This window comes from Bemisia tabaci, chromosome 8 (genome assembly GCF_918797505.1).
Source record: "Bemisia tabaci chromosome 8, PGI_BMITA_v3".
Taxonomy (NCBI): domain Eukaryota; kingdom Metazoa; phylum Arthropoda; class Insecta; order Hemiptera; family Aleyrodidae; genus Bemisia; species Bemisia tabaci.
Genome location: NC_092800.1, coordinates 7,976,045 through 8,001,031, shown reverse-complemented (window position 1 = coordinate 8,001,031; position 24,987 = coordinate 7,976,045). Strand labels below are relative to the sequence as shown.

The 24,987-nt window shown below is 39.2% G+C and overlaps 1 protein-coding gene across 1 annotated transcript; it reads left to right on the top strand.

The window, feature by feature from the left end:
- The first annotated feature begins 10,378 nt into the window (after positions 1-10,378).
- LOC109040901 (ionotropic receptor 21a) lies at positions 10,379-24,931 on the top strand. Its single transcript, XM_072303166.1, has 8 exons — positions 10,379-10,696; positions 12,311-12,582; positions 13,480-13,719; positions 16,228-16,340; positions 18,147-18,400; positions 19,138-19,327; positions 21,076-21,370; positions 24,243-24,931. Exons 1-8 carry the CDS (start codon positions 10,465-10,467, stop codon positions 24,453-24,455), a joined length of 1,809 nt encoding a protein of 602 aa, XP_072159267.1. The 5' UTR covers positions 10,379-10,464; the 3' UTR covers positions 24,456-24,931.
- The last annotated feature ends 56 nt before the right edge of the window (positions 24,932-24,987 follow it).

Here is a 24,987-nt window from a genome sequence, read left to right as displayed (position 1 = left end):
GGTTGATCCTCGGGCTGTAAAACATGACTTTTTGTGGCATTATTGAAAAAATTACTTATCCTCGAATCAAAACCTCTTCATGTACAAGCAAGCATGTTTTCCTTAAAACATTGTGGTAATGTGTATATAAATCAATAAAGATGCGAATTGGTGGTAAGGGTGAGGTAATTTAATCATTCTCCTCTCATTAGATCTAAATGATGGGAATAGGGGTTGAACTCTCAGCGGACAAAATTAATTTCTGGTAAATTTAAACAAATTTCCATAAATTTGTATTTATTTCTGAGAGATTTTTGGGATGGAGCACGACAGACACTCTTGAAAAACTAGGAATTGCCAAGTATGGATTATAATCTTGTTTGATCCATGTAAGTTGCCAGAATGTAAAAACCCGATTATTCTCTCCAAGTATGGAAGAGGGAAGGGTGTTGGCTCCAAAATAAAGCGAGAAAATCGTCATTACGCTAAAAAAATTCTGTTTAAATCATAAAAATAAAAAAATAAAACGATTAATGAAATCATGACACTTGTCAAAGCTATTTAAGCTTCAACCTGATATGTCTCCGTGGTAACATAGTTCTATGTACATACGCATTGTAAAGCTATGAACCCGTGTGAATAAAGTCATATCCACAGCATTAGTATGAATATTATTATTATAAAGTTGAATAGTTATTCAATAGTTCTGATTGTTGCTAAACGTACGCAACAAAATGGTGACCCCGACGTGATTAAAACAATAATAAAAAATCTTCTTGAAACTTGTGCTGAAAGAAGTTAACCTAAAAAGTTCTTGTGAAAATTTGAATTTTCGGAGTGATGATTTTATTGTTAAATAATGTTCGGAATTCATAGTAATTCCAAGATGCATACAATGCATAATAATGTTCGGGATTCATAGTAATTCCAAGATGCATACAATGCATAATAATGTTCGGAATTCATAGTAATTCCAAGATGCATACAATGCATAATAATGTTCGGAATTCTTGGTAATTCCAAGATGCATACAATGCATAATAATGTTCGGAATTCTTAGTAATTCCAAGATGCATACAATGCATAAAAAAAGACCTATCAAAGTGTAGGCATAGAAGACCTATCTAAGCGCGAAAGTGCATTTAGGCATAAAATACCGGCAGGAAGACGGAGTAAAGAAGAAAATGAAGCCCAGATGAAAGCGAATGATGCAGAAACCTCAAAATAAAAATGCGAAAGGAAAACGTGGAATATCATCTGTCCAGATTTGTGAACTCTATGGAAACAACTTCCGAAACAAGCTCACCTGAGATAAGTGAAATAAAAGCCCGGTATACCAGTTGTACCAACCTTTATTTTTAAATATTTAAAATTAACAGGTGCATTAAAGCGCCTAAAGAGAAATTTGTTGAATCCTAAGGAGATGAACTCCTGACTCAACGATAGCTCTGCATTGGGATATAACCGATATAACGTAACCTGACAAATTTTTGTATCATTTTCAATTTGCTCATGTAAAGAAGAGAGAATGCAGGTGCGTGGCGTGGGTTGCGATGTGTCGATTTTTCTGCCATTTGGACCTATGGTACAGAATCGATTGTTAAGGTGTTCGCTGCGAGCACCCTGTTTGTCGATCCTTTTCCATGGGTTTGAGTTTCATAACGATCGATGTATCGCGGGGCACGCCACGCCACTGAGAGAATGAGCATAATGGAGAAATGAAACAAGTTTAACATACATGGATTTGTACGTAACTTATCATTGTCACGGATTAATTATCATGAACTTTGATATATTGAAATTGTCTTATGATTGTTGACCTATGGCTCAATAAACGGTTTGGGCCTAAAAAACGGGTTTCAGAACCGTGAGCCCAACAACAGTTTCCTTGAACTGTCCCAATAACAGTTTAGATTTTCAGACTGCCAACATAACATTAGTATAACGTTGAATCGGGTTGGCGACTTGATTTTTGGCTAACTGAATATTATATCATATGTTTTCATTGCATTGTTGCCAAAGTCGCAACACAAAAAGCAAGTTTAACATATATGAATTTTTATGTAAATTCTAACTTAACATTTTTGCGGATTAATTATTATTTATTTAATTTATAATTTGGTGCGGAAGGAAATCATCCAAAATGTATGATATACTTATACTTTTAATAATCCTCTTGAATAGAGATGAAAGGTTTGAGGAATTCGTTGTGAGAAAAAGCAAAGACATTTAAAGATTAAATATAAAGCTGAAAGACTATATGGAAGACTAATAAATACTGCTGAAATAATGAGATAAAAGAGAAGTGTTGACAAATGAGTCTGAATTCAGTGGTTCACATAATAAGAATGCAGATCCTTATTCATCGAATGTACCACAGAGTAAAGTTCAAAAAGTATTGAAAATCCCGTATTATGGCGATCAGTAGTATTGAAAGCGATTCTTACCCATGGTCTGAACCATTGGCGGATCGGGCAAATTGGCAAGATTGGTTTTTCTCCAATTAAACGATGAAAATGTATCGATTTTTGAAGAGGCTAGGTGCTCCAACAAGAATCGATTATGTAACGTAGGTTTAAATGGATAATGACCCAGGTTGCCGAATTTCTATATCCGCCTCTGGTCTGAAATTCTAGCTGTGGAGATACGTGGCATCTCTGGATGAGAAAGAACGTAAAAAAGATTTTACACGAAGAGTAGAAGCAAGATGGACTAAATTATCCGATATTATCAGACATATCATTATGATCTCAAATTAATATCAATGTGCAAGATAGATAGTTCGTTTTTCTGTTTCTGTTGTTATCTGGTTTCAGGTAACCTACTATCGACTAACAGCAAAAAATAATGGAACTAAACCGAGCCTATCCATATCCTCTGCTGTCCCGTCTGTCATATGTTCTCCTGTCCATCTTGTGTTGTCCTGCATATCCTACATCCTATGCAAGAAATTCTGTATGAAACCCTGACTGAATGCTCATCGGCTACCTTACGGTATTCTAACCGCCACCACTCTCCGTTGATGAACAAATTAACAGGAATATGAGAAACGACGATGAAAAGAAACACAAAATAAGAAAATAATAGAGACAGAAGAAGAAGACAGTCAAGTTTATTTTCCTGTATCTCTAAACCGTCTAGAATAACGAGCAGAGTAGAGAATACTTTAAAATTCACATAAACAAGGAAACGTGCACCCACACTGCAACAATTTTGTTTCGCCGGGAATGATTATTCAAGAAGAATAAATAATCATCACCTGTGATCGCTTAGGTGCCCAAATCAAATGATTAGAGTATAATTCAATTAAATGCTGCTCTCTTTGAGCGGTTCTTCCTGCACTCTAGAACACAAACATTTAAAGTCAGATGTGAAAATCATTATGGAAGAAAACAACATCTTGGCTGAGGCACTTGACTGAGTTAGAGATAATATTAACAGCGTACAAGATACATGTCGACCGTAGAAGACATCGTTGGTTCGTTGGTTATAAGGAACAGAAGCAAGCTTTCCTCAACTTCAAACAATCTCTTGCTAAACGTGAGAGAGAACAAGATCCGAGAAAGAATAATGAAGCATGAAGTCTAAAAGTGAACAACGTAACCAAAGCAATCGAAACGATGAATGACAAATCAAGAGCCTTTGCTTCAACAAAAATAATGAAGTGAGAGTAATGTTATGCTTTAGAAAGGAGCAGATTGAACAACAACCGAACAACAACTTATCCGAATCAAACAAATCAGAAATCGATTCACTCGTACACCACTGTACTCTTTTTCCCTTGCCTATGTTTTTATCCACTGGTTTTTCATATGGTTAAGGTTTTTAATGAGGCAGTGTTTTAGAAGTAAATAATGAAGTTCATAAAAAGCAAATGTTCCCGAGTATTGAGTAGAATACATCAAATAATGCGTTTAAATTCATCAAATATTTAAATGTCAACAGATGTTACGACAGCTGAAACTTATCTACTTTTTAACTGAATTTAAATTTGATCCTGAAGAATCTCCTAGTCCTAGCGCTTTTGACTCCTCTCGAAAAAGTCTGCAAGTTCCTGCAGACGAGAAGAATCACTACGGCGTTGACCCTAGCGTCGTGGCTTCAAGATCACAGCCAAGTGAAAAATTGGGATGCACTATTTTATGCACTTAATGACGAAGAAAAACAAGAACTAATAAATTAAAGTTTAAAATTGGTTTTTACATGAAAATCTTATACATTTACAAATTGTCATGTAACAAAATGTAACAAATGTCACAAAATGTCGAATTTAAGTACTTGAGTTATTTAAGTATTTGAATTTGAATTTTGAGGAGACCTCAAGGGGGGGAACTTGTCAAAGCTATTTAAGCTTCAACCTGATATGTCTCCGTGGTAACATAGTTCTATGTACATACGCATTGTAAAGCTATGAACCCGTGTGAATAAAGTCATATCCACAGCATTAGTATGAATATTATTATTATAAAGTTGAATAGTTATTCAATAGTTCTGATTGTTGCTAAACGTACGCAACAACACTTATATTTGAATTGAATTGCGTGGGCTGAACCATGATTGAAAATAGGATTCATGCAAATTGAAATGCTGCAAAATACTGTGCGCTTTCTCCCAATTTATGAGGAACTCGAAGTCCAACCATTTTATATTTCTGCATCTAGAAAGACACATGCTTGCAAATTTTTGGTCATATCATTTTGCGAGAAGTTTCTTAATTTGACTTCACTGCATTTTTCATTGCTGAATTCCCATCTGATCCGGATTTTTGCAAATTAAAATTTTTGGGTTTTTAGGGGTAATATTTCCAGAAGTAAAAGAATACATATGTTATCAATTTGAACGCACAATCCGGTCACTCACGCACCTAATAGGTATTATTTAACCATTTTAAGCAAAAAGAAGCTTTAGAGAATCAACATTTTTCGAAATTTCTCAAATTTTCCACTTAGAGGTAATTATAACCCTCAAAACCCCCCGTTTTTTGGCCCTAATATCTACTAATAAACTGTTTTTCTGTCCCTGTGCCAAACTGTACCAGGTATTTTTCGGTGAAAACTTCCAAAATAAGAATGATAGATACACGTTAAAGTCAGCCAGTGGCAGTTAACACTTTGCAGTCTACTATTTACAGAGAAAGTTTCATGTAAGACAAAACTTACTTGAAATTTAGACAGCTAGGAAGAACTTCGACTAGCTTGCATACATCTTTTCATCCCATTTTATAAGCTGAGATTTTTGAACTGAAGTTTTCCTTCTCTTTGTCTCTGTAATCTCAAAAACTCAGTAAATGTCAAGGTTCGAGAAAGATTAAAAGTCAAACCGCAAACAATTGCACACATTTCTGTAAGATATGCAAATTAAAAATGAAACTGAAGAATTCTAACTCCAAACACGCCACTATGATTGTAAGCTATCGGGTTTTCTTGTGAGATAAAGCACCCAGATAGAGATTTTCAATCCTAGTTAACCCCCTAAAGATGCATGGAAGTTGACTGGCTACCAGGGAGCCTTTCGGCGGTCGTTCAAAATTTCAGAGTGTACAGTCGGAGTTTTCTTGAAAATTTCCTTCAATCAGTTAAATAACTTTACTCAGATTTTCTCACTGAGTGTGGACCACGGAAAAAAAGTTTTGGGGGTTATACCCGAAAATTGTGGTACTACTTCCATTTGGACGCATTTCTGTCAAACGGACCTATCTGCACTAAGACATGAGCCCTGAGACCCATAAGAACATATGCATAATAGGGCTCACGTCATAATGAACATAGTTCCGTTTGAAAGACATACATCCATTTGTCGGATTATATGGGCATTTCCAATTAATTTTGGTAGTACCGCAATCTTTGGGTTAGTATAACCTAATTCTTTGGAGGTACTGCCACAATGGAGCTCCTGCATGTGTGAGGGATTTGCGATTTAAGTAGTTTTTCTTACGTAAAATTTCGCGAAAAACACGATGGTGCCACTGGTTTTCTCTGACATCAACTCCAAAAGCTCTTCCTCTACATCAAGACAAACTCTCTGTACAAAGACAGAGAGCTAAAAAATTATCTGGGTTGCCGCGTTTTCAGTTTTGGAGTCCCCAAACAAAGTGGCAATCCCGTTAATGAATTCGTTTCCCATCTTTGCATGGAGAGTTCGTCTTGATATAGAGATGGAAGGTAGAGGATTCTTCCCCGGTGAGGAAGGAACCTCTACCGTGATTAGCAAGGATTAGCAGAGGTAGAGGTTCCCTCTCAGGGTGGCGTGGGATGGTCTCTCCATTACGGCCGCAACTTAAAGAGCGTCTCTGAGATTCGGCGTCGATTTCAGAGAAAACCAGTGGCGCCGTTGTGTCTCTCGTGAAATTTTACACAGGAATCAATGCTCAAATCGCAAATCCCTCACACATACAAGAGTTTCATTAATTGAAAATCCACGAACATCCAAAAACCCCTACCTCTTCCTTCTCCGTGACGCATTTTTTATGGGATGCGATTTCAGGGAGGTTAAACAGCTGTCCACATCATTAATATTCTCAAGAATGCGCGAAATTTCATGAAACCAGACGCATTTCACGGGGCATATTTCTTCTCCATTGCTCAATGTATGATGTTGAGCTAATACGCTGATATCGCCGATACTGGATATGTTGATTTCTCTTTCGCTAAAAGCTTTGAATATATTGGACCAAATTCACATGGTTCAACTTGGCATTCAACTTTTCTTCCACTTTCGTCGAATGAAAATGTAACAGTCGTGTGTAAACAAAACAGTCGTAATAGTGTAACAGAACGGAACAATCGGATGAAAAGTCAAAAGGAAACTTGAATGTGACGTCACCTTCAATTTTCCATTCAACCTTCCATTCAACTTTCCATTGGATAGAAAATTGGGTGGAAAATTGAAACGAAATCCTCCGATCGATATTTGCCTAAATTTTATAATTGTAAACAGGAAGCTGATGAGATAAAGCCTGATCTTGATCATCAAACCAGCGCTCTAACCACCAAATGAAAGGAAATTGTCATTTTTGGGCGTATTCTTATGCCAAAGTACTGTCTGTGAAGCTTTTTTTTTGTACCAAAGCATTAACTCAGTTGGCTGTTTTTTAAACTTTTCCAATACAAACATGCAATACATGTAAAAATGAAAATTTTTAAGACATTTTTCTCTCGAATTGGTGGCTTAGATTTATTTTAGAGAACATTGTGTGTCAAGGAAAAGTATTCCATTATATACTCGTTCAAGGCTCCCACGCTTTGGCCTTCACCACGGACTTTTTTCACTGTCACTTTCATTCAATTGTTTTTATCAGTGGATAATGCAGAAGATTTTCAAGAGAGTTGTCTTTGAGTTTATGAAGCTGACAAAGACTCTTGTGATAACAGAAATCTCAGCCGGAAAAATATTTGAAAAAATAAGACGAACTTTCTTTGGTCTACCTGCGGGGGAGATTGTGTGATATTGGGTCAGTAGCTGTCACAAAGACAATTGTTTTCTCCGAAAAAATATTTTTGAAAGGGCTACTGACCTTCATCCTGTGTCTAAGCCACATGCGGGCGCGAATAATTTAAAAAATATTTTCAAGTTGGCCCCTACAAAACGACAAAGAACTTGTCCTCGAGAAATTTCTCGCTAGCTTATTAGAAAAAAATCCAAGACGTCGCAAGCTGCGAGTATACGCTGCATGGAAATACCGTCTGCTCCGGGTGGAAGATCTGTAAGTTCCGGCTTCAGGGACCGTTATTGCAAGCCTCAGTTCCGACGGCAACTGCTTTAAATTCCGGAACTTACAGCTTTCAAACCCGGATTAGACGGTGATGTATAATGTATAGCTCGTAATTTTGACGCTCAATAATCTAATTGTAAGAGCTTATTTGCCAATTCATCCATTATATACACCAATACATTATATCTGGCCATCAGCCGAAAAGAGGCCTTAGTTCACAAATACTCAAAATTGAGTTTTTGCAGCATAGAAGGTTGTTGTACCTACAAATATTTCGGGACAAAAATGCTACAAAAATCACTTAAATGAGTGAAGAAATTTTTTTTTTTTTTTTTTTTTTTTTTTTTTTTTTTTTTTTTAATAAAAATACAAAATATGAGCGGCAATTCTCAACGTCACATAATCAAAGATACGCACTTTTCTATTTTGGCCGTCAATATCAGGATATGTGAACAGACAGTCAAATGCTGCATTGTTCTTTAAGAATGTTGTTAGACCGTTGACTTTTCTCTTAATAATATCCCACGTCATAAATGCATTAAAATGAGACGCTCGTTGAATTGTAGACCTCGGTGCTCTTATACACTGAATTATTTCCGGAGGAAATAAGGAAAGTATATATTCATGTTGATTGTGAGCTCTTTCTCACTTAGGTAGCACTACTCGTTCATTCAAGTAACCATATGAGTTAGGGTATCTTTTTGTTTGAGGAAATATTTCGTAAAAATTGTGACGAGTGTACGTCACAGCAGTTATTAGCCCATCGGAAGAGTTAATTCGTATGCAGGAACTGGAATCAATTGTCAATAGGAGGGGAAAGTGGAAAATTATCACCTAAGCTGCAATCGCAAGTTCGTACCAATCGACCTGATTAATTTTTGCCCCATTTCCATCAACCGGCAATTAACGCGTCCCCTCTAGTTGTCAACTGCTACTTTTGAAGATCATTCTGAGCGCGAACCTCATAAATTCAATGATTTCCATTCGGTGCTTTCCTTCGTCATTCATAACTCTTTTCGCACAAACATATTTCTTTCATCCTTTAATCTCACCTCTCCCGTTTAAATGTGAAAACATCCATCAAAAATTAAAATCTGCATAAAAATTATTGAAATTTCTGTTCGTGAAACATATTTTTCTTTTTTAAGCTTATTTGGAAACCCTTTATATGCAGTTAAAACCAAAACAGTGAATTTTCGACGAAAGATCATTGTAGAGACACTTGTTTCTCCAGATGAGAGAATATCGCTATCATATCTGAAGTTTTTTTACGATCCATTTACTATTTTAATGTTCTATTGTCCCATGAATGTTGTGATGAGCGCAAGTTTTTCACCTGTTTCCTCCAGGAGAGTAGTTTTTTTAGTGCGTTTGGATCTATCAGCTATTGTAGTGTTTGCGGCAATTGTGGCATTTCAGGAAGTGGATTCAAGCCTTCACTTCAACGATTCACTTGAGAGTGAAGCAAGCAAAACGAGAGAACTGGAAAAGTGTTTGGTGGCTATCGTGAGGAGGCACACTAAGAGGCGAAAGATTATTTTTCTAACGGATGAGGGAAGTAATCCAAAATATTCCTTTCAGCTCATAATGTAATTTATGAAATGATATTCAAATGCTTTAAAAAAATGACCATTCATTAGTGGTAGAGTTTCACAGACGACAAAGCGTATTTTCCTTTTAATGTTGTAACATGCACCAACGATTCGTATATTTACCAAATTGTAATAATGTATTGAACATTAACCAATTGCTCTATGGATTCCGGTCAAAATTCATTAAAAATTTGAATTTAATTGTTACTAGTCATTTTTTTTTGTGAACAAGAATTTTGAAATAAATGCAATCTCGGAATCAAGTTACATTTTTCGTCTGGGAAATGACACTCCAAAACATTCAACATTAAACTTGAGCAGGCTAGTGCGACCTTTGACCAAATATTTCTATAGTTTATTTTCCAGAAAAAAAATAACGCCAGTTCTTGCTTGAAATATCCTCTAATAGCCGTAGAAACGAAGAATTTAAGCTAACTCCAGACTAGTGTTGGTTGATTTTGCTCTATGCAAGCTGACTCATCACGATCAATCTTCTTAGCTTTATTCTTCTCTTTTCAGGCGTCAATTCAAGTATCCAAGTAATCCAACATCCAAGTTTATATAGTTTTATTCCTCTCATGCAACCGTACTAATCTAGTATCCATTAGTGTCCAGAAACTTTTCTCCTTAAACCTTAAGATAACGACGCTCAGTTTGCGCACTTTTCTAAGATTATTTGGATAGCATTTTGCAAAAAGGAACCACTAGCATCGCAATGTTGCTAAGATTGTGCAACTTCTTTTGTCTTGGAGGAAAAACCCGATAATCCATTAATAGTTTCTATTTCACTCGCTAAAAACTGTAAATTTAAGACAAAAATTACCATGTAAATTTCATAGTTTTTCACGACTTCCGCACTTTTCTTGCAAAAGATGAAGTTGCACAATCTTAGCATCATTGCAATGCCAGTGGTTCCTTTTTGCAAAATCCAATCCATTTGATCTCTACCATGACAGATTCCTGTGGAGAATAGGCGTCGCAGAGCGCCCAAGCGCGCCGTAAAAGCGGCTCATACATACATACAATCCATTTGATGAGATGAACATTTAAAGTAGAAGTTTAAGCAACTATACAAGCAACGTTGAAGTTAGTAAAATAAACATCCGTAAAAGCACATATCTGCAAAGTAGAACTTATGGTACATAGGTCGTTTCTAAACTGAGCTAGAAAAGTAGTTCATTTATGCAAAATGAGATCCATATGAGGAAATTGCCGTTGTGTTCTCAGGTGGGACAGCCTGGCGAGTTGGGAGATCGGTTGGTGCAGTTATTGCAGAAAGATCGTATCATCGTCGCATCGCACACAAAGCGACCGCAAAACGGATTCTTCATTTTCATCGTCGACGAGAAGAGGCTGCTTGAGAATGGCAGAAGAACCAAATACGCCGACATCGTGTCGAAAATCAGCGGCAACGGTATGAATCAGACTGTAGTTTGCAAGATGGAACTACAATACAGAGTGATCGAGGGTTAAGAGGCCAGACCGCAGGAGCGTGTCCTATGGGTCAAAATAAGACTTTTTTGACGTATAAAGTTTTTTCCAAAAGTACCCTCAGCCGGAGATATGGCCCCCCGAAATTTCGGAAAGTCGTTTTACCTGAATTTTGGGAACGGTTGTGAACCAAATCTCATAAAAATCCGTACTTTCCTGTACTTTTATGCCTGAATTCATGAATGATCTAAAAAAATCGAAATCTCAATTTAAAGAGGGGGTTTGGGGGTGTTTCGGCTCCTGCAGTATGACCATTTGACCCTGGATCACCCTGTATGTGGCTCAGCTGTAGAAACACTTACTTCTATAAGGAAAGCAAGGACACAATCATTTGAATGGGCGAATTAAAAAACCACAAATGTCCACTTTTTTCGATTTTTGATTTTTGATGGATATTTAGTCTCCAGGGATGGGTACGTGTACCCTTGAAATGTCGCGTCCAAATCTCCCCCACAAAAATCTCTCTTTGAGGGGAAAACCCCCTCTTGAGAAAACCCCCCAAAAACCTACCTATGTACACATAATCAATTGAAAATACCGCACATGTCCATATCTTCTCAAATTGATTACGTGCCGGCTGATGGCATTATTGGTTGTTTTCACGCGGCATGCAGCCCGAGATAATGGTAACATGAAAGTTTCTGTTCGGATAGATCTCGTTATTTTTAACTGCTCACCAATAATCAAGCATCAAAACACGATTCTGTGACCAGCGCAACTGACCCATTTTCCCGATGAATTCGTCGGAAACATGGCAACTTCTACAGGCTCTTAAGGCGTTCTTCCTGATGCCGCAATCACACGCTGAATGTGGAAGTCATCGGCCCGATGCCTGAATTTTACGCGTCAGCAACGATTCTCAGCGACCATCGGATAATGTCAGATTTGTCCACTGAACTATTCGAATAGATTTGATACGCATTTGGATGAAAATAATTCGAATTTGCGAGATTTCAGCTGTTGAGCGATGACTGTTGACTGCCACATTCAGCTGCCAGATTCAGCGTGTGATTCCGGCATTGTGGCCTGGTTACGCGCTCAAATTTCCGTCAAATTCCGATCAAAATGATGACCAAGATGGCGGTCGAGAGCCATCTAGATTGATGAGTAAAATTAATTAAAACAGCGTGTTGATTGAAATAAGCATGAAATAAGCACGGTTGTGTGGAAATCGGATGAGGGAGGAGCCCCACAGCTCCATCATCTACCATCAAATTTTTGCAGGCCGCAGAAATTTGATGGTAGATGGTGCGCACCAGTCACCATTTGATCGGAAATTGATGGAAATTTGAGCGTGTAACCAGGCCATTGTTTTCATCCAAATGCGTATTAAATTTATTCGAATAGTTCAGTGGATAAATCCGACACTATCCGATGGTTGCTGAGAATCGTTGCTTCTCAAAGAAATTTGAGCGTGTAACCAGCACATAACTCGAATTTGCGAAATTTCAGCTGTTGAGCGATGACTGTTGACTGCCACATTCAGCTGCCAGATTCAGCGTGTGATTCCGGCATTGGGTGGCGATGTTGGTTTCAGGGCGTTCGAAGCTGGTGTTCATCTGGCAGCGGACGAAGCCGAGCGTGCTGAAGGATGTGCGTCACGTGTTCGAGGAGCTGTGGGCGCAGCAGATCATCGACGCGATCGCCGTCGTGCTCGGCCGCTACCGGGCCATCCGCATCTACACGTACCACCCGTTCACGCCGAACCACTGCTTCGAGGCTGGATCCCCGGTGCTCATCAACGACTGGGACCCCAGGAGAGGACGACTCACCCATCGCACACCGTCCCTCTTCTCGCAGAAGAGCAAGGTTCGCACTCCACAAACTTGTAATGGGGTAGGGAGTAATGTTGATAGGAGGGTATGTGCTCGATCGCCATGAATCGATCGAAAAATAAAAACTTGAACCCAGCGATGTGGTTCGATCGACCCCGATTCAATCGAAAAAATCCATGAGTCGATCGACAAATCCGTGAAGCAATCGATCAAATCCATAAGTCGATCGACAAATCCGTGAGGCGATCGACAAATCCGTGAGTTGATAGATTAAACCCGTGAGTCGATTGACAAATCCGTGAGTTGATGGACCAAATCCGTGAATCAATCGACAAAGCTCGAGAGTCGATCAAAAACCGGGAATCGATCGAGAAACCCGTGAATTGATCGACAAACCCGTGAATCGATCGAATTCTGTCGATCGAATCAGGATTTTATCTTTCGATCGATTCATGCCGATCAAATCCATACTCTTCATATTGTAAGGGATATTGCCCGGCGAAGTTGACCTCTGAACATCGACATAACGTTGAAGCTAACTTATGTGCCGGGATCAATCAGCCGGGTCCGTTGCCGGGGTGCAGTGGCAACCCGAGTCCCCACCCTCGCGGGTCCCTTAAAACGGTTTAAAGCGCTCAGCCGATAGGGAGCGCTTTCTTCAATTTCAAAACCTACCTCTAGAGTTCTATAATACTAGTGAAAATACGTTCAAGTGCCCTATCAGTTCTCATTTTGTCAGTTTGGTGTGACACTGCCTCTCTTCCGGTCGACTCTCAAAGACCTGTTTTGAAATAAATGAGATAAGTTTTTACCCTTGATGAGCTTGAAAAAATGTACCGAAGCATCCTATTTTTCGGTTGTAAAATTGTCCGTTATCTTTCTTCCTTTTAGGTTAATTTTAAAGGTAATATTTGATTTGGTCCCTGTTCAGATGCGAGACCTGTTCGGGTGCAAGGTGCGATGCATGGGCGTGCACCGGCCGCCGGAGGCTGTGATCGAGCGTGGCAACAATTCGTGGCGGCTCTCTGGTACCGGCATCGAGATGTTCAACTTCATGGCCAGCTACCTCAACTTCACCCCCGAGATCGTCGTCAACCGCCCACGCAACGTCCAGGAGCTCGAACGACTCAACGAGACCAGCTGCCTAATGAGCATGGTCGCTACTGGACAGGTCCATAAAACCAGATAACAATACCACTAAAAGGATTTATACTTCTTTGGTTGAAGTGTGAAACTGCCGGTTGATTGTTGAAATCGATAGACAAAGCTACGGATATGAAAGACATAGGGAGTATGGAGCGATCCTATTGGTTGAAATGGGTGGTTCTTTTAGACTAAAGGGATACATGATGGACTAACTATAAGGTCGCTCGCGAGTTGCCGTGAGTTAGTCCATTACAGACTTCCTTTGTCCATTATGACCACCCGCTTCAACTAATAGGATCCCTTTATATTGACGGTGGAGTCGGCAATCACATAACTCGGTTTGTGACGTCGCAGACTTGCTGTCATACTTTATTTTTTCAACGGAGACCTACTCAACGGTAATTCTTTAAAACTGCCGTAATTTTTCTTCTCTGTGCGAAGAAAATTCTGCAAAAACCTCAAGGAATGATGTCAATTTGTTCTCCTTCAAAAAAATAACATAGAGGCGGAGATTTTCAGACAACGCGAACGAGTTATATGTTTGTCAACTTACACCGCTGATATCCCTTATGTCTTCTTTGTATATAGCTTTGTCTTTCAATTTCAATAATCAGCCAGCATACCCATGTAGAGAGAATACGGACATGCTGAAATTGCCAACAGACCAGTCCATTACGGTGCCGCGACGGACACCCTTCCCCCCCCCCCCCCCCCCCCCCTGCAATTTTTTGATATTAACTACAGGTATACCGAGGTCATTTTGCAAAAATTTTCGGAGTCAGGTTAGATTTTTGTGTAAATGTGATACGAAAAATATATTTCCCTCGAAATTTTGTCACATTTGTGATTACAAAATGTCCACTTTCTCCCCTAGGAAGTTAGCTACGTCCGACGTTATCCGGACGATAGAACGTAGCAGCATTCCAACTTGAGAAATTTCCACTCGTAAATTATATTTTCACCGGAAAACCAGCAGGATTGCAAAGCTCTATAATCCTGTGATCCTAGGATTGCAAACTCGCGGCGTGCAATGTTCCGAAACGATGCACACCGGGATGGGTTGACACCGAGGGAATATGACTTTTCAACGACTTGAGCGCGCACCGTGTTATACGCGCAATGCATGAAGTATCCTGCAGACTTGTAAGGCGCTACTATGCCGCGCGCGCGCCCAGTGCTGTACGCGCAATGCATGAAGTATCCTGTGGCTCTGTAAGGCGCCCACTATCTGTTCCGCGCTGTGCGCGCCAGCCCCGTGCCGGCCGCACTGTGTTTGACGCGATTATTTAAACTTGCTGCGTCAGCTGTTTTCAACATGTGATTTTGAAGTTCTTGCCCAGTTTTTTGGAATTATTGTCATTTCAAATGAAAAAAACGTTTTATAAAACCTGGCTAATTTTCACCTCTTCATTAACATATTTCTATAAATAAGTCTAAATAGGAGCATGCAAGTGGAACGACTTTTATGTGTCGGCTTCCTCTTTGCTCAGCGATATAATTGCGTGATCATTTGGACTACATTTCGCAATTCAAAACTAAATTTTCTAGAGCATCTGTAAAAAATATTTATATTCATAAGAAAACTAACGGTACATACTATGTTCCTAAATCTAGCCAGAAATTGTGGTTCCTACTTGCAAAATGAAGTTCGTTTGATCCATTATGACCCTTTTGAAGCGTAAGGTATAGATACGGCGAGGCGATGAGTATGGATATTCAAAAAAAAATCTGATGAATGAGATGATCTCCAGACTTTCCGTCGTGTCTTTAGTTTTCCTTGTAAAATGTTGGGAAGGAGACAACATGTTACGTAATGTTGTATAAATTTGTCTTTGGGCAGATCAAGGAGGGCATTCAGCCCCCGCCCCCCCCCTCTTTACTTTTTATAGAATTTATTGCATGCATCTCGAAGATTTTTAGAATGATTTTTTGACGAATAACAGGCATATTAATTTTTTTTGTTCTTCATGTTATCTTTTTTTCAAATTATATATTGGACGCATTTCTGTCAAGCGGAACAAAGCGCCAATTTGAGTTCCTTTAGAGGAAATTAGAATGCTGGATAGCGCGTTCTGTCAAACGGAACTAAGCGCTATAGAAAAGCATTGAGAGCATCGGACGGAATGATCCCGACGCCCGGTTCCGCCGCCAATCTAAGCCCCCCTCTACCTTCCTCACCCTAGGGCGCTTAGGTCCGTTTGACAGAAATACGTCCTATTATGAGACTATGCGTTGAATTTTATTATTCTATTTCCAAAATCTTAAATTTCAAATATAATTTGTACTGATAAACTAGCGATTAGCGGTCCTACAAGTGTGCTCTCTGGGGAAAATGCAAATTCAAGCTTTGTTGAACTTTCGAATTGACTTTCCTTGCATTACCTACTCTGATTAGTTCTCACAACTTCTTCTCATTGTGTCAGTATTTCAAGGTCAGAAAGTACTTGAACGCTAAACAATTTCACCCATAATCTGAATGCACCTCTGTCTCCATGCATGATAATTTTCAAACCGTCTTGTTTTCATTTTTAAGGTCGACTTAGGCTTTGGAAAATTCACGCGGCTATTAGATAGCGAGCCTGGGGTGACCTTCGCCAAAGAAATCCAGCAAGATTGTTTCACGTGGGGAGTTCCAGAAGGTATTGGGTAAGATAAACACAAATTCAAGCAAAATTTAATTATTTATTCTAAAACAATTTTAACTCAGCACTGCATACAGCCCTCCTCAGAATAAGAAACTTATACATATAGTCACTTTCACCTACTTCGATCATACTTATCTATTTCTATCTATTCAACTAAATTCAATGGAGCGAAATAAAATGCGCGTTTTTGAATAGATAACTATTTGCGCTCCCCTGTGAGTTTGCTGCCTATGCAGTAATGTTGAAGGCGAACTTCAAAGGGACAGTACTTATCCGTCGGTTCACAACATCGTTTGTCGGTCTATCCAAAGATTTTGGAGCGATAAAAATTCCGAATCGACCGACCAAAAAAGAGTTTTTTAATACTTTTTTCTTCAGAAATTTCGCACTAATGAAGCAAATTTGAATTATTACAATTGAAATTGATATGAAACAAACTTGAAAAAATAGAAACATCAAATGAAGTTTCAATCGCTTATTGAAAATTCATGAAATGCCGTCTCGCATTTAGTGGGGAACAAAACCTTCATGAAAACTGTGGGCACGGTTGCAACTTTTTCGTATATTTATAGATCCTGACTTAAGCCTTCGAGGAAATGACGCGGTGTTATACCTCAGCGCCCACACCAAAGTTGAAATGTATTCAATCAAAATTTTGCGCATCTTGATATAAACCTGTCCTGTGCGGTCTACCTGTTAAATTGCTTATCGAACCTTCATGAAGTGGACTGCATTTTGCAATTTGGACCTATAAATTCCGACCCGGTTTAAAAACAACGTATGTGCCATTAGTTTCCCCATGCACATAAGTGTTTTTTCAGATGAGCCAGAATTTATAGGTCCAAATTGCAAAATGCAGTCTAAGTGGTGTCTTGCATTCAGTCGGGAAAGCTTTAATGGAAACTTCTCACATAATTTGCCAATTATCTTGCAATTGTTTCGTTCCATAGCTGATTCTGACTTAGGTCTTCAAAGAAATGACTAGGAGACGCAGGTTCATTCGGTACGTTTGCAAGATCGCGTTGTTGTGTGCTCCTAAAAACTGTTCGCGCCAGTTGAAAACGCCTTCAAATTCGTGTGATACTTCACCACCCTTACCGGAGTTAAACTATTTGTATAAAACAGGATCGTGTTTCACCTAAAGTAGTCATGGACAATTTAACAGATCTGTATTCAGAGATGACTTAACAGCCATAAACACGCACTGAAAAAAAATCGGTAGAATTTACCATTCCTCCACGCTATATTTCACACAGCGTGAATACAAAGTCGATTCATGTCGTAATTCGTGACGTGTAGTCCCAATTTGCCATGCCGGGCAGATTAATGTTGTTCTTTATTTTATGTTTTACTTTTTGAATAAACAAAATATATTATCCTCTGCCAGAGGAATGCTTACCTGTACCAATATATAGTAATGTTTACCTTTCTTCTGGCAGAATTGACTCTGAATTGACACCGTGTGAAATACAGCGTAAAGGAATGGTAAATTTTACCAATATTTTACTTCAGGGCGTGTTTGTGGCTGTTGTGTCATCCCTGAGTACAGATCTTTTAAATGTTCACGCTGTGTGAAATACAGCGTAAAGGAATGGTAAATTCTACCAATCTTTTTTTTCAGTGTGGTACGACAGTACGTTTATTACCAAGTTCGCAGGAATAGATACCAAGACATATGCGCACTGTGGTGTAAATGTTGTTTTCCACATGCTCAGGAATTAATTCTAATCAGATCAACAATTATCCTCCTTCAATTTTGCTCACTGCAACCAGCCTTACAACTCGTTCGCATTGCTTTCATTCACAGGAACGAGCCTTCAATATGGAAATACTACACTACGGAGTTCACGATACCGTCGTGGTGCATGGTGGCAGCAAGCGTTGCAATCACGGTTTTCTTCATAAAGCACTTCTCAAAACGCCTGGCGAACGAGCGGCAGATATTTCGTCAATACTCTTACGCCCTTTTCTACACCTACGCCTCTATCGTGGGGGCAACGAATAAACCTCAACCGAGGACTTTTCCTCTCAGGGTCTTCGTCGCTCACTGGCTTATCTACGGTACTGTTGAATCGATATTTCCCCTTTGAAGCTGTGGTAAAGAATCAATTATCAAGGTGTTCGTTGCGAACACCCTAATGGAGATGTTGCATGTGTGAGGAATTTGCGATTTGACTACTGATTCCTATGTAAAAGTTCGCGAGAAACTAGATGATGGCACTGATTTTCTCTAAAATCAACTGCCAAGCTCAAAAAAAGCTTTCAAGTTGTGGCCAAAATGGAGGGGATATCCCACGCTGTCTTGAGAGTCCACGTCTACATCAAGACAAACTCTCCATGCAAAGATAGGGAGCAAATACATTAGCAGGGTTGCCTTGATTTCGATCCATTCACGTCGATATATCGAAATCAAGGCTCTCCATTGGCTTTCGTCTTTCACTCGTGGCGATTAATCACAGTGTGTATCTAGGCCTTCAAGTCACGAGTAACCGGGCTCTCTCAAAGCGTCTTCACACTACACTTTGTCAAGTTTGAGATTCGTGTCCTCAAGAAGTTGACATAATCGCTCATTATCAGGAGCGTGGGGAGTTTTGCTATATATTGATTTATCTTCCGTTTAAACCTATGGAAAAATAAGAGCTAATAGTTTAAATGCGTTACTCTCATAATGTTTTAATATAAAGTAAGATAACATTATAACCCAACAACAAGCAACTAAAAGGAAGAGGGGTAACAACTTCTTGCAGCAAAGAGGAGTTCTTATATCATTGATCGGGTGATTTGTTCGCATGTTACAGCTCTAGTGATAACTTCACTGTACGTTGCCTACCTGGGGAGTTTGGTGACAGTGCCGGCTCCAGAGCCTGAGCTCCAGGATCAGGAAGACCTCCTCTCAACGAGTCTCAACATCGGAGGACGACAACAAATGTTCTACATTCTAAACTCCTCGGCACAGTCAAGCGTTGATATTGAACAGCTTATCCTGAGGTTAGACCTCTGCATCCTAAATTTCAAAACTCACGAAAATATTTAACGATTGGAATTGGTTAACAACTTTGGAGTAGAGTACCTATATTGAGAGAGTATGGCCACTGGGCCCCATGGAGAGGCTCAGGACCCAAAAATGGCGGTGCTTTGTTTTGGTTTTTGTGGATGAGAGGGGGGTCATTGCCAATTTTTGACGGTTATCACCAACCGCACTTGCTGCCGACCTTACTACATCTAAGATAATTTTTCTCAAAAATTGCACACGATTAGCCTTAAAAATATGTAAAGAAGTCGCAATAGTGCACTCGAGTAAATTTCTCGTTACGATATGCAAAAAAAACTACATTTTGAGTCATTTTGCATTTCATAATTTCATAATTTATGACGTCCGCCATTTTTGGGTCCTGAGAGCTCCATTCAGCATAAGTTGGCTGAGCCAATCAGAGGTGGTAACACCAGTGGCCATACTCTCTCAATATAGGTACTCTACTTTAGAGTTGTTTTTCGATCCTAAATTTTAAAACCAGAATGAAGACTTTTGGAAAACCGAGATTTTTTAGACGGCATGCAGAGGAGGAATAAAAATGTGTTAAAAGACAAATAAATAATTAAACACGAAAATAAAAATGAAATAAATTCAATGACACAAATCAGTTAATGACGTTCAAGTTTAACTCGAGCCTAACTTCTTGAAACGTATAAGTACAGTCATTTACAAAATTTGAGATTTTTCTAAAAGATATTTCTGAAACTTGTAAGCTACGGAAAGAATGCCTCCGGAACTGTGTATATGATTGACGACAATCACATTAAAATGAGTGACTTTCGATTCAGATTTCATTACGCCTTCCAATACTATGGAGGTCGCAGTGTTCGCTGCGAACACCCTGTTCCTGTTTATTGGTCCTTTTCCACAGGTTTAAATCACAGATCAATCGATATATCGCAAAGCACGCTACGCCACTCCGCCGTAATAGCGAAGAGAGCCGTAAGTGCAAATTTTTCAAAATCGAGTTTTCTTCAAAATTCGTCTAAACTCTTTTAGATGAAATTACTGAGACAGCTAAAACAGCAAAATTCATCCTAATTTAATGAAAACGAGACGTATGAAAAAGCCGTAAGTGCACAAAAAATGACATAGTTTTTTTCAAGACTGCCGTAGGTGCATGAGAGCCAATGTAAACAGTGCTTTCAAGAGGAATGCCGCCCTCATCAGCCGATTTCTAACCTGAAAATGTGTTTGTTTTGTGTCCAACACGCTACCACAAAAGCACGCAGAAGACAGCACTTACGGCTGCGTCTTGCCAAACACTAACCTAACATGAAACTGAATTTTACCTTTTTTATGTACTTCAAAAGAAAATTGGCCAAGTTTTAATCCCCCAAATGATTTCTAAGAGTCCATCGAATGATTGGTTGCGATTTGACAAAGAACGGAGACTTCTCTTAATAAAATGTTCCACCCAGAGGCTTCTAGGCCCATTTTTTCAAAACTTCATTTTTGCACTTTCGGCTCTCTTCGCTATCACGGCAGGTTTGTTTGTCTATAGCCATGTCTATCGATTTCAATAATGAGCCCGGAAGCACCGTGGTGACGCTTAGTATTTTGAATATTTCAGGTACCAGATCCTCTCGGCGATGCCTTTCTACCACCACCACCTATGTTTTTTTGTCTATAGCTATGTCTATCGATTTCAATAATGAGCCCGGAGGCACCGTGGTGACGCTCAGTATTTTGAATATTTCAGGTACCAAATCCTCTCGCCGCTGCCGTTCTACCACCACGTGCGGCGGGTGATCACCCGGAGGGACCTGGCGATCTTCGCCTCGAAGCGGGAGCTCCTCCACTACTCGGAGCGCTTCCGGGCGGCGACCAACAGCTCGCGGCGGATGTTCGTGCTCCCGGTCTGCGTGACGCGCTCCTACTCCTCCCCCTTCATCTTCCGCGCCGGCTCCCCCTTCCTCAAGCCCGTCAACGACGTCCTCTGGCGCCTCATCGAGACCGGCATCACACTAAAGTGGGATGACGTCAACATGGACCAGGTTTGTCGCCATTCACCAGCAGAAGCGATTTTGCATTTTTTTTTCCTTTTTTTTAAAGTTGTGAAGGGACCATTTGTCAGAAAATCACGTTCTGATGCTCGATTCTTGTAGATCAGACGTCCTCTGGCGCCTCATAGAGACCGGCATCACCCTCAAGTGGGATGACGTCAACATGGACCAGGTTCGTCGTCATTCGCCATCAGTAGCGATTTACCAAGTTTTTTTAATTTTATTTAGAGGACTGTCTTTAAATTGGACAGTTGCGCTGGTCACATAATCGTGTTTTGATGGACATAAAAGGGAAATATAAGAAGTTTATGATAAGGAAATAAACAAATGAAAACTCTCAAAACGCACAGATAGAAAGGGTCATAGGACATTTCGTCAACGTTTTTTTTGTCCGCGCACCTGTTTTTTCCAGTAATTTACGTCCTTGCGTTTTTTCGGCACGGAAGTTTTGGTCCACGTGCCAGTTAAGACCCAAAGTTAGTTAATTGGCCCACATGTAAATACAAACGACAATTGCTCACGACGTTTTTAGATGAAAATGTATAAGAATAATGTATAAGAATGAGGGATTGGTTGTTTTTTTTTTTGTTTTGTCTGTTTGGTCCAACGGAGAATAATATATAGTTGAGAGTTTTGGTGAAAATGGGAGAGCGTCAATTCCATGGGACAAAATTCACTAAAACTCTCTACACCTCTTTGGTGTAACAGGACTTAATAATCTTTCAAGAAATTCCCACCTTGTTATACCTGAAGCGGATAAACCTCTATATTTGCCTCAGATAAAGGCTCTTAGATTTTTCCTGTGTACGATAGGTATCTTGATTTATTTTGCGAGGAAAAATCTGTACTTTTAAAGGATGCCTGTCATTCTTAATACGTTCAATGTCGTATAATACTGTGCAACACCTCTGTTGTGAAGTATTTGCTTCTGGCGCCGCCGCACGGCGCGGCGGGCGGGCGGCCAGCGCGGAACGTGCATTGGCACCTACAAACCTAAGTGGATACTATAAGCATTGTGCAATGCGAGAAGTATCCACTTAGGTTTGTAGGCGCCAGTGAGCCTCTCGCGCTGGCAGCACGCCGCTCCGCTCTGTTCGGCTTTGATATTTATACTCGCATAGTCAGCGTTTTTTAACTCATGATTTTGAAATGTTAGCACACTCTGCATTGATTATTCTCATTTAAATTGATGGACAAAAATACGTATCAATTTATCAAAGGAGAATAATAATATAATGTGTGTTTTTTAAATATTGGTGGTTCCGTGTCAAATTTAATGATTTTCAAATCACTTTAAATTTTTCTTTTACATCTTGTGCTTTTATTGTGCTGCAGCGAGGTGTACGCGCAACGAAACGCTCAAAATTTGACGTATTTGATTCTAAAAGATCGATGTACAAATGGGTTAAAACTAAAGATTGCGTGCTTCTTGGTTTTTTCCCCACTTTTATTCATTTTTGCAGTTTCTGTCGGCACAACTGCAGCTCATTGAGATTAATGTCGCTTGGAAAAGGTTTTAAAAATATTTGTCACGTTTTAAAAGTTTAAATGTTTTCAAAATGAAGTAATAATTTCGTACAAAGAAAAAATAAAAAAAAAATAAAGAAAGTACCCATACATATATAAGGTATATTGTACATTCAATATTTTAATATTCATTTGCATTCAATAAAACCAAATATTCACCTATGAAAATTTAAAAAGATGATTCAAAAGGAGAAAGTAATAACATTTCATTTAGAAAATGAGCAACCATAACAACACCTCCTCCTCTCTCAATTTCTCATTTCCATATTGTCAATATAATTTTACATACCGACTAAAATATAACGCTTGGACCAAGTCACTGTTGCTTATTTTATACGTGTGGGCGTAAACTACTGGACAAAAAAGGTGCGCGGACAAAAAATCGTTGACAAAATGTCCTGAAACCGATGGAAAGTTGATGCTTACGTCGGTTTTGTGATATCTATTTCACTATGATATGAGGAAGAAAGATGGCTAAAAACCCGTGCTATCAATGTTTTGGAGATCATCTTCATCAATAAGTCTATTGGTATATAAGAAAATTGGCAATCATATCTGGCACGGGTCAGTTGCGCTGATCATACAATCATTCTCTGATGCTCGATTCTTGTAGATCAGCCAAAAATAACAAGTTCTGTCCGAACAGCAACTTTCTACGTTGAATATCAACCGAGATATCGCGCTTCGGAAAATTTGGCTTATGATGTCAATTACCATCCGTTGTTGTTGCTTGCACAGATTTTATAACTTTTAGCTGATCAATAAGGGTCAAGCATCAACGAGTCTGAGATCAGCGCATCTGACCCATACATAACGCTCTTTTCCGGAAATTTTGACCCCTCCCTCCCCTTGCAACGCTTTTGTGACATATGTATGTCCCTATCCTTTATCACGTAAAAACAGTTCGTAAAAGTTTCCATCTACGTCGCTAAGAGGCCTGTGCAGGGTGTTTCTCTGTCGCTGTTAGCCACCCTCAGTATTAGATTAAGTAGTATGTTGTCAACAAACAGTTTTTTCTGGGTTACTGTTGACAAATAAACCCTTATATGTCTCCCTGAGAGATAGACCCCTAGCAGGCACATTTCATAACTAAAAAGACGCATTGCCGCCTGCTTTTTTAATGATCGGTTTCCCCAATTTAAATCAATGTAATTGTTTCCCGAGTCAGGGGGCCAGGAAAGCTCTACGGCAAACTATAAGCTTAATCTAGCATGTCCACTTTTGTAGTGGAACCAAATTGAGTGGAAAAAACACAGGCCAACTGAATTTTTCCAAATTTTTATTTTTTTGAAACACTCCATAGAATATACACTGGCACATTTTTCATTGATTTCAGGAGCTCTCTCAAGATCGTGTATTTGCCCAGGACACAGTGCTGACACTGAGACATTTGTACGGTGCTTACGTCATCTTCTTCAGTGGTTGCGTTCTAGCATCTCTCGTGTTCTTCATCGAAATGCTGTCTGGCAGATCCTCTGACTTCTCGAAAGATATCACCCAGAATGTGAGGAAATTGCAAGATGAAATGATATACCCGTACATAAATTGATTATATTTTTAGAGAAAAGTTTTGGTACGTTTCCCGACTTTGCACTGGAAAAAAAAACACATCGGATCTAGAGTCCAGACTCTTGAAAACATTGACAAGAAAAAATACTCTTGATTCAATCAGATTTTTGCTTAAATCAAAAGGAAATCCGCTCAAATTAAGAGGCTTGGTTCTTGATTTAAGCAAAAATCCGATTGAATCAAGAGTAGTTTTTCTTGTCGGTGTTTTTAGGAGTCTGAACTCTAGATCCAATGTGTTTTTTTCCAGCGTGGGCGAGAAAATTTTATCACCATAGAACATATGCATTAACCAAGATTGGCAGAACTGTATTGCGTGTTGTCTAATTTTTTTTTCACATTTTATTTTATTTTATTTCATTTTGTTTTCTTAGGAAATTAAGCAATTTTTGAATTAAAATTTCGTAAATGTATTTATTACATTCCAATAAAAACGCAGTGGTGTTATGCAGGTTGGCACCTTCTCGTTAGTTTTGTCCACATGGTATTGTCAGCTTTCTAGAAAGTCGAAATAA

Excerpts from the sequence above, each read along its gene's own strand:
- LOC109040901 (XM_072303166.1), top strand. The coding sequence starts at position 10,465 with ATGCAAAATGAGATCCATATGAGGAAATTGCCGTTGTGTTCTCAGGTG. Across the intron at positions 12,583-13,479 it reads TCTTCTCGCAGAAGAGCAAG|ATGCGAGACCTGTTCGGGTG; the intron begins GTTCGCACTCCA and ends GTCCCTGTTCAG. Across the intron at positions 16,341-18,146 it reads GGAGTTCCAGAAGGTATTGG|GAACGAGCCTTCAATATGGA; the intron begins GTAAGATAAACA and ends TTTCATTCACAG.